At 42.1% G+C, this 22,949-nt stretch overlaps 1 protein-coding gene across 6 annotated transcripts in view; it reads left to right on the top strand.

Annotated features, from left to right (window-relative positions):
- Positions 1 to 22,949, top strand: part of pask (PAS domain containing serine/threonine kinase) — a 61,072-nt gene that overhangs the window by 17,320 nt on the left and 20,803 nt on the right. For 4 of the 6 annotated variants that reach the window (XR_015078742.1, XM_085990806.1, XM_085990807.1 and 1 more), the window contains exons 7-15: positions 484 to 625; positions 2,152 to 2,339; positions 4,678 to 4,852; positions 7,537 to 7,629; positions 10,915 to 11,086; positions 14,783 to 16,137; positions 19,452 to 19,627; positions 21,271 to 21,438; positions 22,638 to 22,763. Coding sequence is in view for 5 of the 6 variants with exons in the window: in XM_085990806.1 (XP_085846932.1) it covers positions 484 to 625; positions 2,152 to 2,339; positions 4,678 to 4,852; positions 7,537 to 7,629; positions 10,915 to 11,086; positions 14,783 to 16,137; positions 19,452 to 19,627; positions 21,271 to 21,438; positions 22,638 to 22,763 (2,595 nt within the window). In the remaining variant the exon portion in view is untranslated. The remainder of the gene's footprint in view (positions 1 to 483; positions 626 to 2,151; positions 2,340 to 4,677; positions 4,853 to 7,536; positions 7,630 to 10,914; positions 11,087 to 14,782; positions 16,138 to 19,451; positions 19,628 to 21,270; positions 21,439 to 22,637; positions 22,764 to 22,949) is intronic. The other 2 variants (XM_085990809.1, XM_085990808.1) reach the window with 2 other exon arrangements.

Below are 22,949 nucleotides of genomic sequence, written 5' to 3' on the forward strand. Positions count from 1 at the left end.
CTATTTCTTATGTTCTTATCAAAATAAACCAGGGCATGTGTTTCTGTGCATGAGAAGTGTTTTATGCACCATGATAATTAAAGAAGTCGATACCAAACTAACTCTTAGACAGAAATAACAACAGAAAACGCTGGAAAAACTCCAGGCCAGGCAACATCTGTGGAGAGAGAAATAGAGTTAACGTTTCAGGTCGATGACCCTTCATCAGAACTGAGAAAAAAGGCAGGATATGAAACCGATTAAAAGGCCAGTATGGGGGAGGGGATGAAAGAACAAAAGGGAAGTGAAGAGACATTTAGGTATTCAAGAAGAGATGAGATAGTAATAGGACAGGTAAAGAGATGAAAGATGGCTCTCGATGAAGTGTGAAATGCGCTGGCAGAATGCTACAAGCAGAAAGATTAGGAGGCACAGGTGCTTCAGAAATGGATGTTAAGTGCTTGCTTGGTGTTTTGTTCACCTACAGTTTGCCTCCTCTTTCAGAACTTGAAAATTCAGCGAGCAGCTGGCACAGCAAAAGACGGCACTACTTTTCCTCTCAGTATTAAACTCAGCATTAAAGACCTGGAAGATCAAAGGATTGAGGGTCTTCATCAGATTGAGCCACCAGATCTCGGTTATCCAGGTACTGTATATGGCTTTTCTGTATGTACCATGTTTTGTAGCCTTAATGAGCCTTTTTTAAAAAAAAAAAAAAAAAAAAACAACTAGTCTGGAATGGTTGATAATGAGCAAAGCCTCCAGTTGCTGTGACTTGTGTTCGAGTTTGTTGCTATCGAAGTGGCATTGTATTTCAGGGATGAAGAAACACTGATTTTATTTTTGAAGTTGCTCAAGTAGAAATTGTGCCAAAAAGCAAAAACGGCAGATACTGGAAATCTGAAACAAAAACCGAAAATGCTGGGAACACTCAGCAAGTCACAGCGTCTGTGGAGCGCACAGGCGAGCTAACTTTTCAGGTGTACGCCCTTCCTTGGATCTCTAGAAATTGTGCCACCTTTCGAACAACACAGTTTTAAATAGTGACAAACCTAGTAATATAAATTGCATCTGGCTGGAGGTTTTATCCTATCCAATGTTCCTTTCCAGTTTATACCTGTAAAGATGCATTTGCTTTGAATTTAAATTCCTGGTGGTTGTGTTTGAAATAAGCAGCACATGGTTGAAAGTTGTTATTTTCCCTCCAAAATCTATTTTGTAGGGTCTCTTTCACCAATCAGATTACAGAACTAGAGACTAGTCAGATGATGGAACTAAATCAGATCCTAGAACCATCTCGTTTGTGACTGATCCAATGTAGCAGAAATATTTTCTGTGGCTTTTGGTGACAGAATAGTTTCTCACTCATCTCATGGTACCCCTGAAAATAAATATTATAACATACCAGGTAGAAAAATCTTCGGCCTCAGCAGCTCCCTTCACATTCCTTCCAACCACAGCCCATCCTTGTTAATCATCTCTACTCCCTTCGCGTCCCCATACCTATTGATTTCCCACCACTATTGACCCCTTCCACTTTGTTCGACTCCTCCCTGCTCAATATTGTGTCTAATACCTTGGTGCCCTGTTGCCTAACTGTCACTTTTTCCCAATCTATTCACTCTCTCCAAACCCCTCTTCCTCCACTCCCTACTACTGGAGCATAGAACTAACCCGGACTCCCCGCCTCCACATGCACATCCACTGTCAGTAAGTGAAAGCATGAGCTGGATGCACAGTAAAGATCTCTCCACTCTGTGCCAACAATGTACTTTAACCACAGCCTCTAAAGAGAGCTAGCTACTGCAGCAATGTGAACTTTTCCACTTCTCACAACAGCTGTCCTCTCTGAATGAAATTGCCAATTCAGGATCAAATCGTGGTCAGTTTTTGTAGCCTTGCATTCGGGGAACAGGGTTGAAAATGTTCCAGATTCAATTTACTTGGCATGTTACACCAGAGAGAATGCGTTTCCTTAGCAGCGTCTAGTAACAGAAAGCAGACGCTGCAGCAGTACAGTCAGTACTGAATAGACTGGTACATTTTGTCCTGAGGCTGGATGCTTTGACGTTAATTTGTTGGATGCTCATACTTTTCAATGCTATATAAATGATTTTATGGTACAAATGTACTTTGTATTGAAGGTTTGCTTTATTCTTTTCTTTTTCCCAGATGAACCCGAGGAAGATGATGTGAATCAGGCAATCACAGGCACAGAGGTGGTTTTCTCAGGAGTTGTGTGGGTTTTCACCACCATCAGTGGACTGATCACTCTCCTGCCAGATGGAGCAATCCACAGTTTGAATAATAACTTTGCTCTGATGTTATTTGGCTATGAGAAAACAGAGTTACTGGGCAAGGTAAGATTGTGAACGGCTGTTGGTTTAGTGAGGCATGTATGGGCTAGTATCAGAAATTACGGCATTGGAGGCCACTCAGCCAATCATACTTATGCTAACTCTTAAACGGGAACAGTCGCCCATTCCCTTGCCCTTGTACCCTATTATTCTTCCTTTTCAAATATTTATTCAATTCCCCTTTAAATGACGTAGTCTCTGTTTCAATGGCCACTTGTGGTAATAACCCTCTGTGGAAAAAGTATTTTCTGACTTCCCCTTTTGTTCTAATGATCCTCCCCGTCAATGTCACCTTATAACTGCTTTCATCATTTACCTTCTCAAAACCATTCATAATTTTGACACTCCTATTAAATTCCCTTTTAATCTTCTATGTCTCGGTGAAAAAGCTCCAATTTATTTCAGCCTTTCTTCATAACTGTAACCTTTCATTCCTGGTATTCTAGTGAATCTTACCTTTTCATGACTAATATGCCCACAACTGTGGCCAACATTTTGCACCAATTCAACATGACTTCCTTTTCTATTCAACTACACTATATATAAGGCCTAGAATCCTATTTGCCTTCCTATGTCCTTTTCTACCGACACTCCCAATCCGTGTTTATGATCTCTCGAGCCATTGCTCATGGTAAGTCAGGTTCTCCTCATTCTGTATCGTCATGGAGAAATTGGAGAACAGTGTGAAGTAGTGGAAGGATTTGCAGGCTGATTAACAGTTTAGCAGGCCGCGACATGAATGCACTTTCCGTGACTGTAACCTCCTTCATACCAGTTGATAGAGTGGTTAGTCCTGTACAGCAGGAAGGCTTTGTGGGCTCTCGCAACCCGCCGGACGTGACAATCCTGATGGCTGGCAATCCAAATACGGAGCCGGAGCTTCAGTCTCCACTTGCCAGGACTGTCGAACCCTGTACCTTCTGACTCGGAGGTGGCAATGCTACCACTGAGTCAAAGGCTTGCTCCCTTGGTAAGTCAGATGATGTTGTTTTATAATGCTTGTTGGACCACATAATGCACAATGTATTATTCTGCTGCTACGGTGGACAATTTAAGTGGTCTGTCACTAACTGCCTGAAGGCAATCTGTGTTTAATTGCTATTTGTGGACAAGGTTTGCAGTTTGGAGAGGGCATTTAAATTTCTGGCTCCAAGTCAGAAGAAGGCAACACAAAATATTGCCTTTTTGTTTTAAACTTTTTGCACTTTAATATAACCATTTCTCAACTTTTATACCGGTTGATCTCCCCCTGTGACATTGCTCCTGTGTCTTTTGTAAATGTGTCTGCTTCTCTCCCACTGTGTGTGATGCTTTCTGTTCGCCTCTGTTTCTCTGTGGTTTTCTCTCTCCCAGTGTGTCTCTCTCTACCTTGCGCGTTCTTTTGTCACATTTCTTTTTTCCTCTCTGACTCATTCATTAATTTCTCTCCCATCATGCATCTTTTACATTCTCTGTATTCTGTCTGTTTTTCTTTGTCCATTCATTCTCACTTACCTTATCTTTTTATCCCTTTATTGGGTTTCCCCTTCTTTCTGATTTCCCTTTCTCTGAGGTTGGGCAGGGGGTTGCGTATGCGGGACGGATGCTGACCAACGCACAAGTTGGCCTGAAAAATGACACTTGGGTTGCGGATGAATAGAGCGGCAAAATTATCAGCAGGGAAGGCCCAGCTGGAGGATCCTATCTTGGGGAATGGAGCAAAAGGCAAGCTTGAGGCCCTGATCGAGGGATGGGTCTGCGATGATGGCAGGTAAAACAGCAACATATAGTAAATGAAACCGAGAAGATCAATGTGCTTACTATAAGGGGCGTAACTTTTTTTTCAGCTCTCGTGATTGGCTCAAAATATACGCGAACTAAAAAGTAAGCAATCTTCATGCTCAATGGAGACCTTCGCATGCCCGCAGGCACATAAACACAGCCAGAATATTAGTAGTTATTTATGAAGGTGTCCTGTCTGAAATATTCCTGTGACTTCACTATAACCAAATAATCACCTTGGTATTCACTGAGGGACATCACCAGTGAATTATTTTATAGCTCTGATTTTTAAATTCCAGGGGAATTAACAATCACCTGTTCTAACTCTTCTGTCTTGAAGGTTTCTGCTTTGAGATGGGACTCTTTGAATATTAGTGTACAAATATTGAACAGGTTTGCCTGAAATTCTTTAATCTGCTATTTTAACAGTTGTTGACCCAGAATTTCTGCCAAAAAACGCAGATAAAGGAGTCTCTCAAGGATGCGTTGTTTTTGTACGTGAATATTTGAAGGATCTGATTTTAATGTATTCATCTTTTGGATTGGGTTGTTCTGAGATGGGAGTATTTTTATTTTCTAGAACATTACATTTCTAATTCCTGGTTTCTATGACTACATGGATACGATTGATGACAGCTTTCTCCCATTACCACCAATGGACAGTGGTGTTGATGAGGTAGAGGTGTGTCGTAATGGCGAGACGAGTGAAGGAGGGTGCCATAATTACACAGTGCTATCTGACAATGTGGAGGAGGGTATGTTGAACATTACAATAGGAATTCTTCATTTGCCTTCACCTGTCTAATTCTGATAGTGATAGCACCTGTCCTGTTCCTGCTTCGCTGCTGTAGTTAACGCAGTAGTTGTAATACAAAGTAGATGTGGAAGAGAGAAGGCACCAGCAGTAATGATCTAAATTAATTTTTCTTTTGTAAAACTAATGAGAAAATGGCAACACTTGTATTCCAGACAGATTAATGAGTAAACTCTTGATGCTTTTTAAGAATTTTAAGTAAACTGATCTTCAGATCTCCATCACAAACTCTCTAGTTTAGACTCCAAGCCAATGGCTGTTCGGAGACAAGTCTCCTTAATAGATTAAAAGTATTGCCTTTACTGAACCATTCATGTTAAGTCTATACTATTGAGCTGATGTGTACTGAGCCTGATGTGGGATAACATCAGGTCTTCAGAATCCTGAGAAAGAAGTCTTCAACACATCTCAAGCACAATGTAAAGAAGGATTTAAAACAGGTCCAACAGTTCCTTGGGACCAAGGTTTGCCAGTGTTCCCGAGAGTTGCTGTTATCAGAACTCTCACTGCATGCACTGGTGTTATTCTTGCTGTCAGTTATGTACCAATTACCGAAGGACCTACAATGTGTAATCTTGCTGGATTGATCTGTAGGTCCAGTCTAATACTGTGAATTTTATAATTGGGCCCACTGATTGATTTATAATTTTGTAAGTCAAATTCCATTTTTATTATTTGGAATATGGGATTTTTACTGTGTTTTCCGGATTGTATTCCATGATTCCATCCATTTCTCTGAAAACTACACATTAGTGGCCTGCTTGCAGATGAATAAACAGCATGCTCCATAGAGTGGCACTGTGGAAGATGTTTGACTACTTGCAGTGAGGCAGCTAGCAAAGCGCTCGTAAGGAGGGTAGCAATTTCTACTCGTTGGTTAGATTATGAGGAGGGGCAGGAAGACATGGGGGCTAGAGTTATCGGCCATTCACAACCAGCTGGTAGAAGATCTAGCCCATTGTTTTCAGGAGTTATAAATTTTGGGAGAAGACAAGTATGTGTGATTATAAAGATGCAGCAATATTCATTCCTGACCTGCTTGGGATTATCTCTCTTACTGATTATTTGCCCCAGCCAGATTTAAACTGCTGATGAAACTTTTTCAAGTGCCTTTCACATCAAACACGAACTGCAAGGAATTACAAGAGATTAGCTTGTTATAAGCAGTAGAAGGACATGGCTACATAGATTTTGAATTTAGAAGCAATTACCACAACATGAATAGCCATCAGCAAGTATATGCAGTGAGGAGCGTTCTGACGACAACAATCTGAGAACAACCGCAAACCACAGTCAGCCCTATGCAGCCTGAGGTTGCTTCAGAGTTGAAACTTTATATATATTTTTTGGGATATGGGGGACACTGGCAAGCCAATATTTATTACCTATTCCTAGTTGCCCTGAGGGCATTAAGTGTAAATCATATTGGGCGGCACTGGAGACTCCTGTAGGCCAGACTGGGAAGAGGGCAAGTTCCCTTTTGTGAAGGGCACGAGTGAACCAGTTGCAATTTGTTTTACAGCATTCTGGTAACTGTCATGGTCATTTTCTGGTGTTAGCCCAAAAATTATCAAATTTATAGAATTCAGTTTTTCAACTCAACGGTAAGATTTGAATTCCAGATCACTGAGCAGGCTCCAAGGACAGTCTGTCGACGGCACTAAAACTCACCAACTTTGCTGACTTAACATTTCCACCTCACCAGAATAGTTCATCCTGCAAGAAGCAATACAAGAGCACAGCCTTTTTTTTTAAAACACTTAATAAAATTTCTTCAAACATTGCTGCTTTGTTTACCATGTTATTATGCTGCTGTAATTCACTAAAACACATCCCTTGATATAATAAACATACCTGAGGTCCCCAGCAAGTTTTTATCGCAAGATTATTGTGTTAAAGACCAAGTACTGGGTAAATTGCAGCACTGAATATCACACAGAATGTCTAATCAAACCTGTTCAATATACAAAGCAGCAATGTTTCCATTAGTATCTGGGTCCTGAATGCACCTGAGCAAAGAATTGCCTTTAAGAAGATTACGCTTAACAAAGAAGCTGAATTGATTAGTGCATGGTGTAGTATTAAATAGAACTTTAGGGGGGAAATAGTGAGACATGAATGAATTTTAAAGTTGCTGCCATATTTTGTGGTGCAAAACCTACCCCTGGATTCCTTTTGAGGCATGTTAAGGGTTAAATGCTTTGAGTCTGGCCTGTGTGAATCTGGCTTTGATCAGATATGATATGAGTTTGGGAGGTGGTTTGGGGGGTGGGGGAAGGAAAGGGAGTGCTGGTTTGTATTTTTTAATTGTTTACAAAAAGGCTATTGGTGGTGCTTTTGGCTAGTTTATGTTGGTACTATTTTCTCCTGTTTAACACAATGAGAGCATGTGAGAATCTCCTACTGTGCAGTCACTGGGAATCTAATGTAAGACTGAATATAAAATTCACAGTTAGTGTAAATATTCAGTGACCTGCTTGCTCGCGTTTTCAATAGGTGAATATTTGCTGTGGTTTGTAATACAAGTAGGAATGCTTTTGTCTCTTGCTAACTGGTGTTCTCTCTTTCTCCTTCTGTGGTACTACTTTCTTTTGGTCTATTTCTTTGGGTTGTGTTTGTGTTTAGATGACCAGCATGGTGCAGGTAGCATTAACCCACTGAGCAGTGACATCGAGCTACCTAACATACTTCCTGTAGTATCTGCTACGATGAAAAAAGGTATAGTATGCTGAACAGGATTGGGGGGGATGGGGGGTGGTGTGAATGAATGTAGGAGTTGGGAGGTAACTGAACTGTACTACACAGATTACTGCATTCACATTCTGGATTAAAACCAGAGGATCTTACTCAGTTTTAAATAGAATTTGATCCAATAATTGTAATTTTTAGAAAAATATTACAACTCCGTCCCATTTATAATTTCCATCTACCCCCCCCCCCCCCCACAAAATCAACTGCTAAAGTTGTAGGTGGTTCCAGAACAAATGTATATAATGTACATTAGTCAACCGTGGCTCAGTGGGCAGCATAGAGTCATCGAGTTATACAGCACCGAAAGAGGCCCATCGTGTCCACTCTGATCATCAAGCCCGGTCTATTCTAATCCCATTTTCCAGCACTTGGTCTGTAGCCTTGTATGCTACGGCGTTTCAAGTGCTCATCTAAATGCTGCTTGAATGTTGTGAGGGTTCCTGCCTCTACCACCCTTTCAGGCAGTGAGTTCCAGATTCCAACCACCCTCTGGGTGAAAAAGTTTTTCCTCAAATCCCCTCTAAGCCTCCTGCCCCTTATCTTGAAACTATGCCCTCTGGTTATTGACCCCTCTACTAAGGGGAAAAGTTCCTTTCTATCAACCCTATCTATGCCCCTCATTAATTTTGTACACCTCAATCAGGTCCCCCCTCAGCCTTCTCTGCTGTAAGGAAAACATTTCTCTCTTCATAGCTGAAGCGCTCCAGCCCAGGTAACATCCTGGTGAATCTCCTCTGCACCCTCTCCAATGCAATCACATCCTTCCTTCCTATAGTGTGGCAACCAGAACTGCACACAGTATTCCAGCTGTGGCCTAACTAGCGTTTTGTACAGCTCCATCATACCCTCCCTGCTCTTATATTCTATGCCTCGGCTAATGAAGGCAAGTATCCTATATGCCTTTTTAACCACCTTATCTACCTGTCCTGCTGCCTTCAGGGATCTATGTACATGCATACCAAGGTCCCTCTGATCCTCTGTCCTTCCTAGGGTCCTACCATTCATTGTGTATTGCCTTGTTGGCACTCTCTCCTCCGAGGTTGTGGGTTCAAGTCCCACTCCAGAGACTTGGCACAAATTCTAGGCTAACACTCCAGTGCAGTATTGAGGGAGTGCTGCACTGTCGGCGCTGCCTTCTTTTGGATGAGATGTTAAACTGACGTCTGCCCTCTCGAGTGGGTGTAAAAGATCCCATGGCACTATTTGAAACATAGAAGATAGGAGCAGGAGTAGGCCATTTGGCCCCTTGAGCCTGCTCTGCCATTCAATGCGATCATGGCTGATCATCCAAATTCAGTACCCTGTCCCTGCTTTCTCCCCATACCCCTTGATCCCTTTAGCCTTAAGAAATATATCCAACTCCTTCTTGAATATATTTAATGAATTGGCCTCTACTGCCGCCTTTGGCAGAGAATTCCACAGGTTCACCACTCTCTAGGTGAAGAAATTCCTCCTCATCTCTGTCCTAAATGGCTTACCCCTTATCCTTAGACTGTGACCCCTGGTTCTGGACTCCCTGACCATCGGAAACATCCTTCCTGCATCTAGTCTGTCTAGTCCTGTCAGAATTTTATAAGTTTCAATGAGATCCCCTCTCATTTTTCTAAACTCCAGCGAGTATAAGCCCAATCGACCCAATCTCTCCTCGTATGTCATTCCTGCCATCCCAGGTATCAGCCTGGTGAATCTTCGCTGAACTCTTTCCATGGCAAGAACATCCTTCCTCAGATAAAGCGAACAAAACTGCACACAATACTCAAGGTGTGGTCTCACCAAGGCCCTGTACAATTGCAGCAAGACATCCTTGTTCCTGTACTCAAACCCTCTCGCTACGAAGGCCAACATACCATTTGCCTTCTTAACCGCCTGCTGCACCTGCATGCTTACCTTCAGCGACTGGTGCATAAGGACACCCAGGTCTCGTTGCGCTTCCCCTTCTCCCAATCTACTGCCATTCAGATAATAATCTACCTTCCTGTTTTTGCCACCAAAGTGGATAACCTTACATTTATCCACATTATACTGCATCTGCCATGCTTCCGCCCAATCACCCAACCTGTCCAAATCATCCTGGAGTTTCTCGGCATCCTCCTTGCAGCACACGCCCACCCAGCTTTGTGTCATCTGCAAACTTGGAGATATTACATCTAGTTCCCTTGTCTAGATCATGAATATATATTGTGAATAGCTGGGGTCCAAGGGCCGATCCCTGCGGTACCCCACTAGTCACTGCCTGCCACTCGGAAAAAGACCCGAAGAAGAGCAGGGGAGTTCTCCTTGGTATCCTGGCCAATATTTATCCCTCAACTAACATCACTAAACACACATGATCTGGTCATCATTGCATTGCTGTTTGTGGGACCATGCTGTGTGCAAATTGGCTGCCGTGTTTCCTACATTACTACACTTCAAAAAGTACTTCATTGGCTGTAAAGAGCTTTGGGATGTCCTGAGGTCATGAGAAATGCTATAGAAATGCAAGTTTTCTTTCTTGATTTACAAAATAAATTGTTTGCTGTGTACCCAAACAGTGATGTGCATGTGTAAAATCTATATATTGTGGAAGATGTACATGATATTGGGTCTGATTTTTCATCTGACGTGGCACACTTCTTTTGCTTAGCCATTGAAAGGAAAAGCCTATTGACTGGTGCTTCTTCCTCCAATATTGGCTATTTACATTGCCTTTAGAAATAAGGCTTATAAAAAAAAAAAAGTGAAATAAAGAAGGTGCTATTCCAGAAAGCTGCTTCAATTGTCGTATGAGATGTCTTGTATTTGCCCAATTTTAAGTCTGAAGTCAAGTTCTCTCTGGGTTCATCACCTCCCATGTTTCATCTTCTGTTTGGGGAAAATGACCCTCTGCAACCCATGGAGCTTGGAAATGTGGTCCTTTTCTGTTTGCTCCTTTCTCCATCAATTTGCTCCCCTCTCCTCATCTTGAAGGCTTTGACTGTTTTGCTGGGATTAGGTAAAGAGGGTGCCCGTTGCCTTCTGACACCTTGGCCATGTGTGAACCTTGAGTGTTAGTATGCTATTGGGAGGATATACGATTGTACTGCCCTGTAAATAAGAATATTTTCAACATGGAACAAGTCCCTTTTGAGTTGCCTTCTCAGAATGTTTATGTATAGCTATTATAAGGAGAACTACCTTTGTTAGCCAACCTGTTTATTAATTGATGGGGCAACTCTGTGCTATTAACCTAGAATCATAACTGAAGTGCTTACTATATATGGCTTTCTAATTTAGATCCAAGCCCACTGCTTGCTGGAGATACTGCTCTCGTACAGCAGGAAAAAACAAGATGTGGTACTGGTCTGAGTGGCCCCATTTTTACCGGAACCAGCTCAAGGCTAGATAGTGACGGCAGCCTCCCTTCCACCATGTCGTCTCCCAAAGTCACCTCCACTCCTTTCAGCAGGTAAATGGACACATTGTGTGAGAAAAATTCACTATAAAAGCAGGGATTGTGAGAGACACTTCCAGAATTAGTCATTCGTGCAAGATAAACTGGTCACAGTCTGCTGAAGTACCTTGTCCTGACTCATTCACGCTGAGATATCATTTAGGGCCTTTTAATATCCACGATCTGTGTTGCTTAGAATTTGATCGATGATCTCATTTTTGTAGCTGTACAGACTGGATGTGGATGTAGTAAATAACTTTACAATGGTAATATGAAGTGGAGGGATATCAGTGCTACTTTTGGCACCCAGTGCCAACAACCATGGCATGGGCTGCAAATAGAGCAAAGCTCCCTCTACACTGCTGCCAAGACATCCTTTAAATCCCAATCTTTGGAGTTTCTTATTAAAAATGAATCAAGCTCTGGGATGCATCTTGAGGTGGTTTAATTATTTTATCTCTGCATCTGTTTAGTATGGCCATATTTAAAACATGAGTAATTTCAGGTAATGTACTTTTATATATAAAAAAGACTGATGTATTTTTGAAGGTTCAAAGAAGAGTGACCAAGAATTGAAACTTGCCGGTGTGGGAAGAATTACATTTGTTGTTATTAGGGAAAATGTTGAGAAAGGACTTGACCTATATCTTCTAAAATGATATCTGATGTTGATCAGGGAACAGAAACAGGGAAATGGCAGAGACTTTGAACAAATATTTTGTATCGGTCTTCATGGTAGAAGACACTAAAAGCATCCCAATAATAATTGATAATCAAGGGGCTATAGGGAGGGAGGAACTTAAAACAATGACTATCACTAAGAGAAAAAGTACGAGGCAAACTAATTGGACTAAAGGCTGACAAGTCCCCTGGACCTGATGGCCTACATCCTAGGGTCTTAAAAGAAGTGGCTGCAGAGATAGTGGATGCACTGGTTGTAATCGACCAAAATTTCCTGGATTCTGGAGAGGTCCCAGCGGATTGGAAAACCGCAAATGTAACGCCACTATTCAAGAAAGGAGGGAGGCAAAAAGTTAGCCTAATGTCATTGGGAAAATGCTGGAATCCATTATTAAGGAAGTAATAACAGGACATTTAGAAAATCATAATACAATCAAGCAGAGTCAACATGGTTTTATGAAAGGGAAATCGTGTTTGACAAATTTACTAGAGTTCTTTGAGGATGTAACGAGCAGGATGGATAAAGGGGAACCAGTAGATGAATTGTATTTGGATTTCCAGAAGGCATTCGATAAGGTGCCACATAAAAGGTTACTGCACAAGATAAGAGCTCACTGGGTTGGGGGTAATATATTAGCATGGATAGAGGATTGGCTAACTAACAGAAAACAAAGAGTCGGGATAAATGGGTCATTTTCCGGATAGCAAACTAACTAGTGGGGTGCCACAGGGATCAGTGCTGGGGCTTCAACTATTTACAATCTATATTAATGACTTGGATGAAGGGACTGTGTGTACTGTAGCCAAATTTGCTGATGATACAAAGATAGGTGGGAAAGCAAGTTGTGAGGAGGACACAGAGTCTGCAAAGAGATATACAGGAAACTCTCGTTTAAACGGCACCTGAATATCCGGAATTCTCTATTAACCGGCAAAATTCATACTCCGAAAACAACACCTCAATAACCGGAAATGTTGCCGAGTCAGAGTCTCCCGCGGTGGCCGAGTTAGTCAGTGGGGGTAGTTCTCCAAACTGCATCTACTCGGCTTCTTGGCACTGTTGGGAGTCATTAAAGAGTTATGGATTACGCTCAACTGGCAGTACTGTACTTAATCAAGCATCTTCCACCATTCATTTAACACATTCTGTAGGTGAGTACCCAGTTACTGTATACTGCACATTTCTTGATTTTTTAAATTTTGTTTTTTAAAAGTAGCCTCGGTAGATAACCCTCCGTCATTGGGAATTTTTAATCAACCGGCAACACGCAGGTCCTGTCGGTGCTGGATACCAAAGAGTTTCCTGTACATAGGTTAAGTGAGTGGGCAAAAGTTTGGCAAATGGAGTATAATGTGGGAAAATGTGAGGTTATCCACTTTGGTAGGAAAAATAAAAAAGCATTATTATTTAAATGGAGAGAGACTACATAATGCTGCGGTGCAGAGGGATCTGGGGGTCCTCGTACATGAAACACACAAAGTTAACATGCAGATACAGCGAGTAATTAGGAAGGCAAATGGAATATTGGCCGCCTTTGCAAAGGGGATGGAGTACAAAAGTAGGGATGTCTTGCTACAACTGTACAGTGCGTTGGTGAGACCACACCTGGAGTACTGCCTGCAGTTTTGGTCTCCTTATTTAAGGAGGGATATACTTGCATTGGAGGCAACTCAGAGAAGATTCACTAGGGTCATTCCTGAGATGAAGGGGCTGTCTTATGAAGAAAGGTTGGGCCTATACTCATTGGAGTTTAGAAGAATGAGAGGTGATCTTATTGAAACATAAGATGCTGAGGGGGCTTGACAAGGTAGATGCAGGGGGGATGTTTCCCCTCATGGGGGAATCTAGAACTAGGGGGCACAGTTTCAGGATAAGGGGTCGCCAATTTAAAACTAAGATGAGGAGGAATTTCTTCTCTACCCCAGAGAGCTGTGGAGGCGGAGTCCTTGAATATATTCAAGGCGGAGATAGACATAGTTGAGCTACAGGGGAGTCGAGGGTTATGGGGAGCGAGCGTTGAGGCCAAGATCAGCCATGATCTTATTGAATGGCGGAGCAGACTCGAGGGGCTGAGTGGCCTACTCCTGCTCCTGTTTCTTATATAGATGTATTTAGGTGTTCAAACCTGGTGATTATAGGGTTACAGAAAATCAATAAGCCTCAATTGGACTGAAATTACTTTTTTCACACTGTGACAGATACACTGAATAGATTGTCAACACAAGTAGTTATGACTGTCAGTTAGCTCTCCTTTTTAAAAAAAAATAAAAATAAAATAAAAATAAAAAAATTGAAGAAATTAAGATTGCGATTAAAGGTTAGAAAAGTAAGTCTAAATATATGCTGATCAAATATTCCACTCAACATAACGGTTCTTCTTTTCCAGGATTGGCTGTTATGTTTGTTAGTATTGTAAATTATAATGTTAAATTGATTTCCTGGCATTTTGCAAGATCAATTTGGGGGTCAGGGACCAATTTCAGAGCTCTGCTTGTAGTTTTTACGAGATTAAATAAGTGGAGTAGAAGTTACAATCTGGTAAATTATGTATGGTCTGGGAAAGGAATGGACTGAATGGCTTTCTCCTGTCTATATTTTGTTGTATTCACTTCAGCAGAGTGCTCTATACTGTACCATGGTATTGTATCACCAATTTTTGCACGAGCATTGTATTTGGCCTACTAAACAAGACTATTGTGTATGACTAGTGTGCTGTGCGAGTGCATTTGCTGGAATCTGGGCCGATGCTGTCTGAACTCATTTTGTGCAGCTGGCAGAGACACTAAAGTTGCATCCCATCTGTTTGGCTTGGATTCATTCCCGACTCCCAGAAATCAAAGGATAGTGTTCAAATCTCTCCACTCAACCCAATCTCTGGCCAAATTTGGAGAATCAGTTTATTTGGCATTGTGTTCTTATCATTTCACGCTAATATGTGCCACAATTTCAAATGCTATAGTTTGGGTCTTGGGGATAATGCTGGTGTCCTAGTTAATGCACCAATTTATACTACACTTTGTCGTTTTCAGGCCAGCGAGTGACGACACAAATGAACTGATTGCCCAGGCTGAACAGTTTCACCCTGCTGGCCAGGACCGTAATTCCTTGCTGCTTTCGGAAAGTGTAATTACGCGGGATCTTCTCACGGTGCCATCCATTATGTCTGCTGGGACAAAACGGACAAATGGACATTCATCTCCATTTGAAGAAGTCAATCCTGAGGACCGCAAGGAACAATTGATTCCTAAGGACTCGACGGAGACACTGTGCTCTGCTGGTGTGTGTGGGTATTGTCCAATTTCAGTGGCTTCAGCAGTAGTCCATCATTGCTGTGACGGAAAGGGTACATTACCAGGTTCACCAATTGTAAACCCGCTCTTGTCCATTTTTGGTACCCCAACCTGTTTGCCGGGAGATGAAATGGGCTGTTCAAATGAGGATGGCAACTTTATTTGCCAGCACCATAGCAATGTCTGTGATTCCCCAGGGACTCCTACCCTGGATGAAGTGTGGCCTGGAAACAGGACCTGTACCTACAGTGTCCATCTGGAAACTTCAGAAAGGAACCATGATGGAGATAAAGTCGTGCATCGTAATTGTCTCAGTGGCAAATGTAATACAGTAGGTGCAGCTAATGAAGGGACTTTGTGGCAAAAAGGTTTATGCTCCCATGCACTCAATCTGCCATCTGATAACCACAAACAGCAAACGAGTGTCTCCAACGGAAACCAAACTGGAGTTTCTCCAGACGGGACAAATGCTCAAGTAAAATCATCTGCAAGACATCACACGCAGAGTGGTATAAAGACTGAAAGCCCAGCTGAGGCTGATGTCAACCTGATTCTGTGTGGTCTTGAAGAGCTGGAGCTCAGTAGTGACTCCGAGCTGGTTTCTGTAGACCAGTCAGGCACTTCTTGCGCTACCTCTGAACTTCTCCGGACTCCATCTCCCTATGTGATAGATTCAGACCTTGAATCAGAACCCGCCAAGAGTAGGAAGGGTTCCCCTTCAGCTGGTCTGGAACAACCTACGAGTACTGGCACCTCCAGTTGCAGTGGCCAAAGTGGAAAATTAACCAGCCGGTGCACAGGGGCATCGGAACAGTTCCCTGTCCACCCAATGGTGGCTGGTGTTTTGCCTGAAGGATCAAATTACAGCCAGGATCATCACTATAATAGTAAGATGATGAGTGCCAGTGAACTCTCAGTGCGGCACAGTCCTTGTCTGGAAATGATAGAAAGTAAGGATGAGCTGGAGGGACGTGCAACATCAACACCAATAGCCCAGAGATACTTGAAACGTCCAGTTTCTTTAAGGCCCAGCTGTGAAATTAATGAAGGGAACTACACTGGAAACTGCTATCACAGGGATGGTTCCAGACTATGTAAGTCATTTTGATGAGTTAACTGAGAGGGTTGATGAGAGCAATGTGGTTGACGTGGTGTGCATCGATTTCCAAAAGGTGTTTGATAATGTACCACATAATAGACTTGCCAGCAAAGTTGAAGCCCATGGAATAAAAGGGACAGTGGCAGCATGGATACGGAATTGGCTAAGTGACCGGAAACAGGGAGTAGTGGTGAATGGTAGTTTTTTGGACTGGAGGAAGATTTACAGTGGTGTTCCCTAGGGGTCGGTACCAGGACCACTGCTTTTCTTGATGTATATTAATGACTTGGACTTGGGTGTACATGGCACAGTTTCAAAATTTGCAGATGACATAAAACTTGGAAGTATAGAGAACAGTGAGGAGGATAGTGATAGACTTCAAGAGGACATAGACAGGCTGGTGGAATGGGCGGACACGTGGCAGATGAAATTTAACGCAGAAAAGTGCAAAGTGATACATTTTGGTAGCAAGAATGAGGAGAGGCAATATAAACTAAAGGGGGTGCATGAACAGAGAGACCTGGGGGTATATGTGCACAAATCGTTGAAGGTGGCAGGGCAGGTTAAGAAAGCAGTTATAAAAGCATACGGGATCCTGGGCTTCATAAATCGAGGTACAGAGTACAAAAGCAAGGAAGTTACGATGAACCTTTATAAAACACTGGTTCGGCCCCAACTGGAGTATTGTGTCCAATTCTGGGTACTGCACTATGGGAAGGTGCAGAAAAGATTTACGAGAATGATTCCAGGGATGAGGGACTTCAGTTACGTGGATAGACTAGAGAAGCTGGGGTTGTTCTCCTTGGAGCATAGAAGATTGAGAGAAGATTTGATAGCGGTGTTCAACATCATGAGGGGTCTAGACAGAGTAGATAGAGAGAAACTGTTCCCATTGGTGGAAGGGTCGAGAACCAGAGGACACAGATTTAAGGTGATTGGCAAAAAACCAAAGGTGACATGAGGAAAAACTTTTTTACGCAGCAAGTAGTTAGGATTTGGAATGCACTGCCTGAAAGGATGGTGGAGGAAGACTTAATCGTGGCTTTCAAAAGGGAATTGGATAAGTACCTGAAGGAAAAAAATTTGCAGGGTTGTGGGACTAGCTGAAGTGCTCTTGCAGAGAGCAGCACAGGCTCGATGGGCCAAATGGTCTCCTGTGCTGTAATGATTCTATGATTTTAATGTTGTATAATTGTAGGTGGTACATAGCTGAAACTTGTTATATTAAAATCTTTAGTTCTTGCTCTAATACTATATTATTGTCAGGTCCCAATGGTGACGTATGTAGGCATTCATGCCCTTCAGCAGTAGACGTCAAGCCTTGAAGTGTTGGATGCATTCACGTGTTGATATTGGGTGTTATGGAATTTTCAGTAAATTTTCAATAGAAGTACCAGCACTGAGAGATTACAGCTATTGGGAAAGATTGAACAGGTTAGGGCTTTTTTTCTTTAGAAAAGAGAAGTCTTAATTTTAAAGACCCCCATCAGGTCTCACCTGTGAATGGGTTGGACAGGGTAAATGTGGAGAGAATGTTTCCACTTGTGGGAGAATCCAAAACCAGGAGCCATAAATACAGGATAGTTACTAATAAATCCAGTAGGGAAATAAGGAGACATTTCTTTTACTAAGAGAGTGGATAGAATGCGAAACTCGCTACCACAGGAAGCTTGGATGCTTTCAAAAGGAAACTAGACGAGTAGGTGAGAGAAAAGGGAATAGAAAGATACGCTGAAAGGCTGATGGAATGTGAGGAGACTGGTGTGGAGTATAAACACCAGCACAGACTAGTGGGGCCGAATGGTCTGTTTCTGTGCTGTATATTCTCTGTGAAATGGGATATTTATATCTGAGAGGTTTGGGCTTTACATTTCACAGTGTCATAATTATTTTTAAAAAGAGACAGTCATTTCATGGTTTTTTTCTTGCCTGGAATTTACAAGTACTTTCCAAATGGCAGTTAAACTGAGTGACCCCAGGTTGTGTCTTAGACTAATTAGACTTTGTGGCATTAAAGGAACAGGTCACTTTAAACACAGTTTACATTAAGTACCATAACACTCCTGTCATTATAAAACCTGGTGCAAAGGTCCTGTCATTAGGAAACATAGTATATAATGCTGCTGTTACTATAAAACCGTGCTTCTTGCCATTTACCTTAAATCTGCTAGTATATGTGCACATAAAAATCTTGTGTCTAGTCTGCATCCATTGCTTGTATCTAACTGGCTCAAATATTGTTTTCATAAAACACTTGACAAATCACAGCTGAACAGGTACTGCCCACCTAACAACACCATATAACAGGGAACAAAAGTGATCAATCACTGTTCTGAAACTGCCAATCCACAATTGGCAGTCAGTAAGCAGCTGTGGGGGGGGGATCTTGTCTGCCATATTTGGTTGTCCGGCAGCTCGAGAGTCATAAAAACAAGTTTCCTAGCGTCAGAAAACGATTTGTCCATGTGTTCGAAGCTTGGCTCCTGACTTTTGCTGCTTCTTCAGGTCTTTGAGTGAAGTGGATAAAGCCAAGTGTCACATCCGATTGCAACATTGATGATCGTTCTGCTTGTCGCACGAGTGGACTCAATAAGCTAGGGCTTCTTGGCTTCGGACCTCTCTGAGGAGCCTTTGCAGATGTAGACAAGAAACTTAATAGGATGAATAAAGTAAATCTGAAGTGGCACTTTCGGATACATCAGGATAGTAAGACCAGAGGGCACAGGGACAGTTTGTGAAGGGCAAATTTACACGGAAGATGATGAGTTGAAATCAATTGCCAAGTACACTGGGTTCATTTGCTAAACATATGGATGCTGTAATGGAAAATTGGTGGTGATCTGGAAGGATAGGACTGTAGGGCCTTTTATCCAAACTTATCATGGGAGTTATTTTTGTGGGTAGGACACAGTGAGCTGCAGAAACTTGTACTCTTGTCCCAGGGATACATGTCTACTTAGTTGACGCAGATCGATCAATTCCCCTGGTCCAGCATATTTCACACATCTTGGAAGAATAATGAGTTGATAAATTTGGTATTTACCATTTGAAATAACGTCCAATAAATAACACACACACAATCGATAACAAAAGCACTGCTTTCAGCTCTAGGGCCTGGATTCAAGCCTAGGTTGATGGGCTGGAAATCCACCTCCCAGCTGCCCATGTTAAATATGATGGAGATGTGTTTGTGGTCGATGGGAGAATGAAGGAATGTGGAATAAAATACTCTTGTATGATCTGACTAGGATCTGTTATTGTCTTTTGTTTATACTGTGGAAATGTACAATCTGTATCTTTTTGTCCCAGGTATTGTGTTTCAGGTCAAATGTCTGCATTTGCGAGATGGAGGAAAGTTGTACTGTGTGTGGGTAGTGCGGGATCATATTCAGAGTCGGAGAGAGGCTGCACTGAAGACTCTTTTAATGTCCACTCTGAACAGCACCTCCATGTCTGCAGAGCACTCTGCTATCAGCCTGGGAGAGGTCAGTCAAGTTAACAAAGCTGAAATATTCATTTGTTCTAGATGTAGCATTTTAGTCCAGTGTTGCATTTTTTATGTCCCAGAAAATTAAGTCATCTCTGGTCCCACTCCAGAGACTTGAGTGCAAAAATCTAAGCTGACACTCCAGTACAATACTGAGGGAGTGCTGTGCTGTCAGAGGTGCCGTCTTTCGGATCAGACATTAAACCAAGGCCCCGTCTGCTTTCTCGGGTGGATGTAAAAGATATCCCCGCACTATTTCAAAGAAGAGCAACAGAGTTATCCCCGGTATCCTGGCCAATATTTATCCCTCCATCAACTTCACAAAAAACAGATTATCTGGTCATTATCACATTGTTGTGGGACCTTGCTGTGCGCAAATTGGCTGCTGCGTTTCCTACATTACAACAGTGACTACACTTCAAAAGTACTTCATTGCCTGTAAAGTGTTTTGGGACGTCCTGAGGTTGTGGAAGTCTTTCTTTCTTTCAAATTTTTCTGTCATGTCGCACGAGAAAAATATTTTTTACAAAATCAAGTTTTGCCTTCATGTCTTATTTTCCCAAAGCTACTGATTTATAGGCAACGACCTTCAACCTGGGACTTCGATTTTCTAAAGTACCATTTCCCCTTTCAATAGTTTCACTGCGGTTCCTATGAACAGACCTTGCCATCCAGAAGCTGTATTCCTTGCAATATAGAAGATTAAGGGGCGATTTGATTGAGGTTTTTCGGATTTGAAAAGAATTGATAGGGTAGGTAGAGAGAAACATTTTTTCTGCTGGTGGGGTTAACCTTCAAATCGGAGCCGGGCCATTCAGGAGAGAAGTTAGGAAATGCTTCTTGCGCAAAGGGTGGTCAAAGTGTGGCACTCTCTCCCACAAACAGCAGTAGATGCGAGCTCAATTAATAATTTTACATCTGAGATTGATAGATTTTTGCCAGCCAAGGGTATTAAGGGATATGGAGCCAAGGTGGGTATATGGAGTCAGGATACAGATCAGCCATGATCTCATTGAATGGCAGAACAGTCTCGAGGGATTGAAGAGCCCCCTGTTCCTATGTTCTACATTTTCAGTAGGTGGAATTTCAAAACTAATTCATGCTTGTACAACCTAAAATGTTTATTTGCTTACAATTTAAAGCATCAGCACGGTCAATACTGAAGAGCAATGTTCACTTGCATACAACACAGAAAGTTCATCAGAGAGTTGAGTGCCCTCTGTCAGAAATGCAGCAAAATCTTGGGAATAAGCAGAGCCCCAAGTGCTGAACGGAGAATTGCAAAGAGTTCATTAAATCACTTAACTTCCCGCTGCGCAAACTTGGTTTAAGCAACATTTCCTCTTAATGACCAGTTACTCTGGAGTCGGACGTCAAACTCTTCCAACTCTTTGCAGACGTGCAGCATAAAGGGAAATCAATGACCAGGTTAGCAGATGAAATGGGCGCTGTCCAGAAACCAGTTACTTGAGACCTGATGAGCTGGAGTTTGGATTTCTAAAACACAAAAACAAAACCTTATGGTGTGGAGATAAATGTTTTCTGTTCCTCTTCAAATCATGGGTACTGTTTAGATTTAAAGGTTTGCTCTCAAGGTTTATGGGATGGCATGTCTGACATGTGGATTGCCATTCTATTTAGGTTATAATGGGGACTGCCAGGTCGAATGGTTTGAAGTGTTCGGAGGATCTGGAGGCAGTGAAAGCTTGTGAAGGAGAATACTCCGAGTATTATAGCACGCTCAGCCCACTGGGGAAGGGAGCTTTTGGCTTTGTGTGGACAGCCAGTCAAAAACTCAGCAAGAAAAAGGTATATGCAGAGCTTGATTTCTGACTCAAACACATGTAGCTCATTCATTTTAGTATATCTTTGTTGTTTTCTCTCTCACACACAAAATATACTTCATCAGGGCCTGATAACAATGGGCTATTGTAAATTTAAACATCAGCGAATCCACTGAATAGTCCAAGATGATTTTTACTGTTAGAACACGCACACACTTTTATTTTTACAAAAGAACCAGAGGGAAGATGAGATTTTTTTATTTTTACGCAGCGAGTTGTTGTGATCTAGAATGCACTGTCTGAAAGGGTGGTGGAAACAGATTCACTAGTGACTTTCAAAGAGAAATTGAATATATATTTGAAAGGGAAAAATTTACAGGACTCTGGAAAAAGAACATGGGAGTGGGACTAATTGGAAAGCTCTTTCAAAGAGCAGGCACATTGGGCTGAATGGCCTCTTTCTGTGCTGTATGATTCTGTTAGTTTGATTGGATTGTTTGTACGCTATTTCATAAATAAAGGACAGCCAGTAAACTTTAGAACTACAGTACATTGTTGCTGGTTACTCAATTGTGAGTTTCTTATAACTGAAACTACTTAGCAAGAAAGGTGTACAGACTAGTGATCTTATGGATTAAAGACCCCATTCATAAACTGTCCTGATGGATCAACTTGTTAAGGCGGTGAGTAACCGCACCTTATAGACTAAGAAGGTTTCAGCTTTGATTCCTGGTGAGTTAGTGGATCTCCGCTAGGATGAGGGCATTACAATTCACTTCTAGTTAGGGAGGGAGAAACCTGGCTAGAATTGCCACTTCTGCTTCCTATCCATTGATCCCTGCTGAAAGTGTATATGGATACTGGGTGAGGACAGGATTGAGTTTTAATGTTATGCCCCCTACAGTTAAATAGCCTAACACTCTCTGGGCTGAGGCATCAAAAGGGCTATTTTGTTGAGATCCTGGATCCCATCAAGGGATTGAAGCATTCAGTAGAGAAGGGAGAGGGGAAATTTTTGTTGAAGGCCTCATTTGACTTTGGCCGTGAGCAGATGTATGAGAGCTTTGCTTGCTTTCCCAACCTCCCGCACCTCCCACTGAGAGTGTGCCACATGGGCATTCACAGCCTAGCCAGTTGCCAACAATGACTACTAATAACTGAAAAATGTTTAGCCATCATCATGGTTACACTGTTTAAACATTTGTTTTTGTGTTGTTTCTCCAGGTTGTGGTGAAATTTATTAGGAAGGACAAGATTGTGGAGGACTGCTGGGTGGATGATGTGGACCTAGGCAGAGTAAGTCAGGAGATTGCACTCCTTGCGAGACTCAACCATCCCAACATAATCAAGGTCAGTCACATTTCTTCCTGTTTCTCCCTTTTTTATATTTCTTGGTTTGGTCTTCCTGCATCAGGCTTCTGCTGTAGATCCACAATATACTCATGCAAACAAATTTGCTAAATCCAAACGGGAGTGGAGTCCTTTCTGACAATTGACACCGATGATGTTGCCTTCTAATTTGCTTCCTCTTCTATG

Source organism: Somniosus microcephalus, chromosome 6 (assembly GCF_052327205.1).
Source record: "Somniosus microcephalus isolate GS21.2 chromosome 6, FLI_Smic_1.0, whole genome shotgun sequence".
NCBI classification, from domain to species: domain Eukaryota; kingdom Metazoa; phylum Chordata; class Chondrichthyes; order Squaliformes; family Somniosidae; genus Somniosus; species Somniosus microcephalus.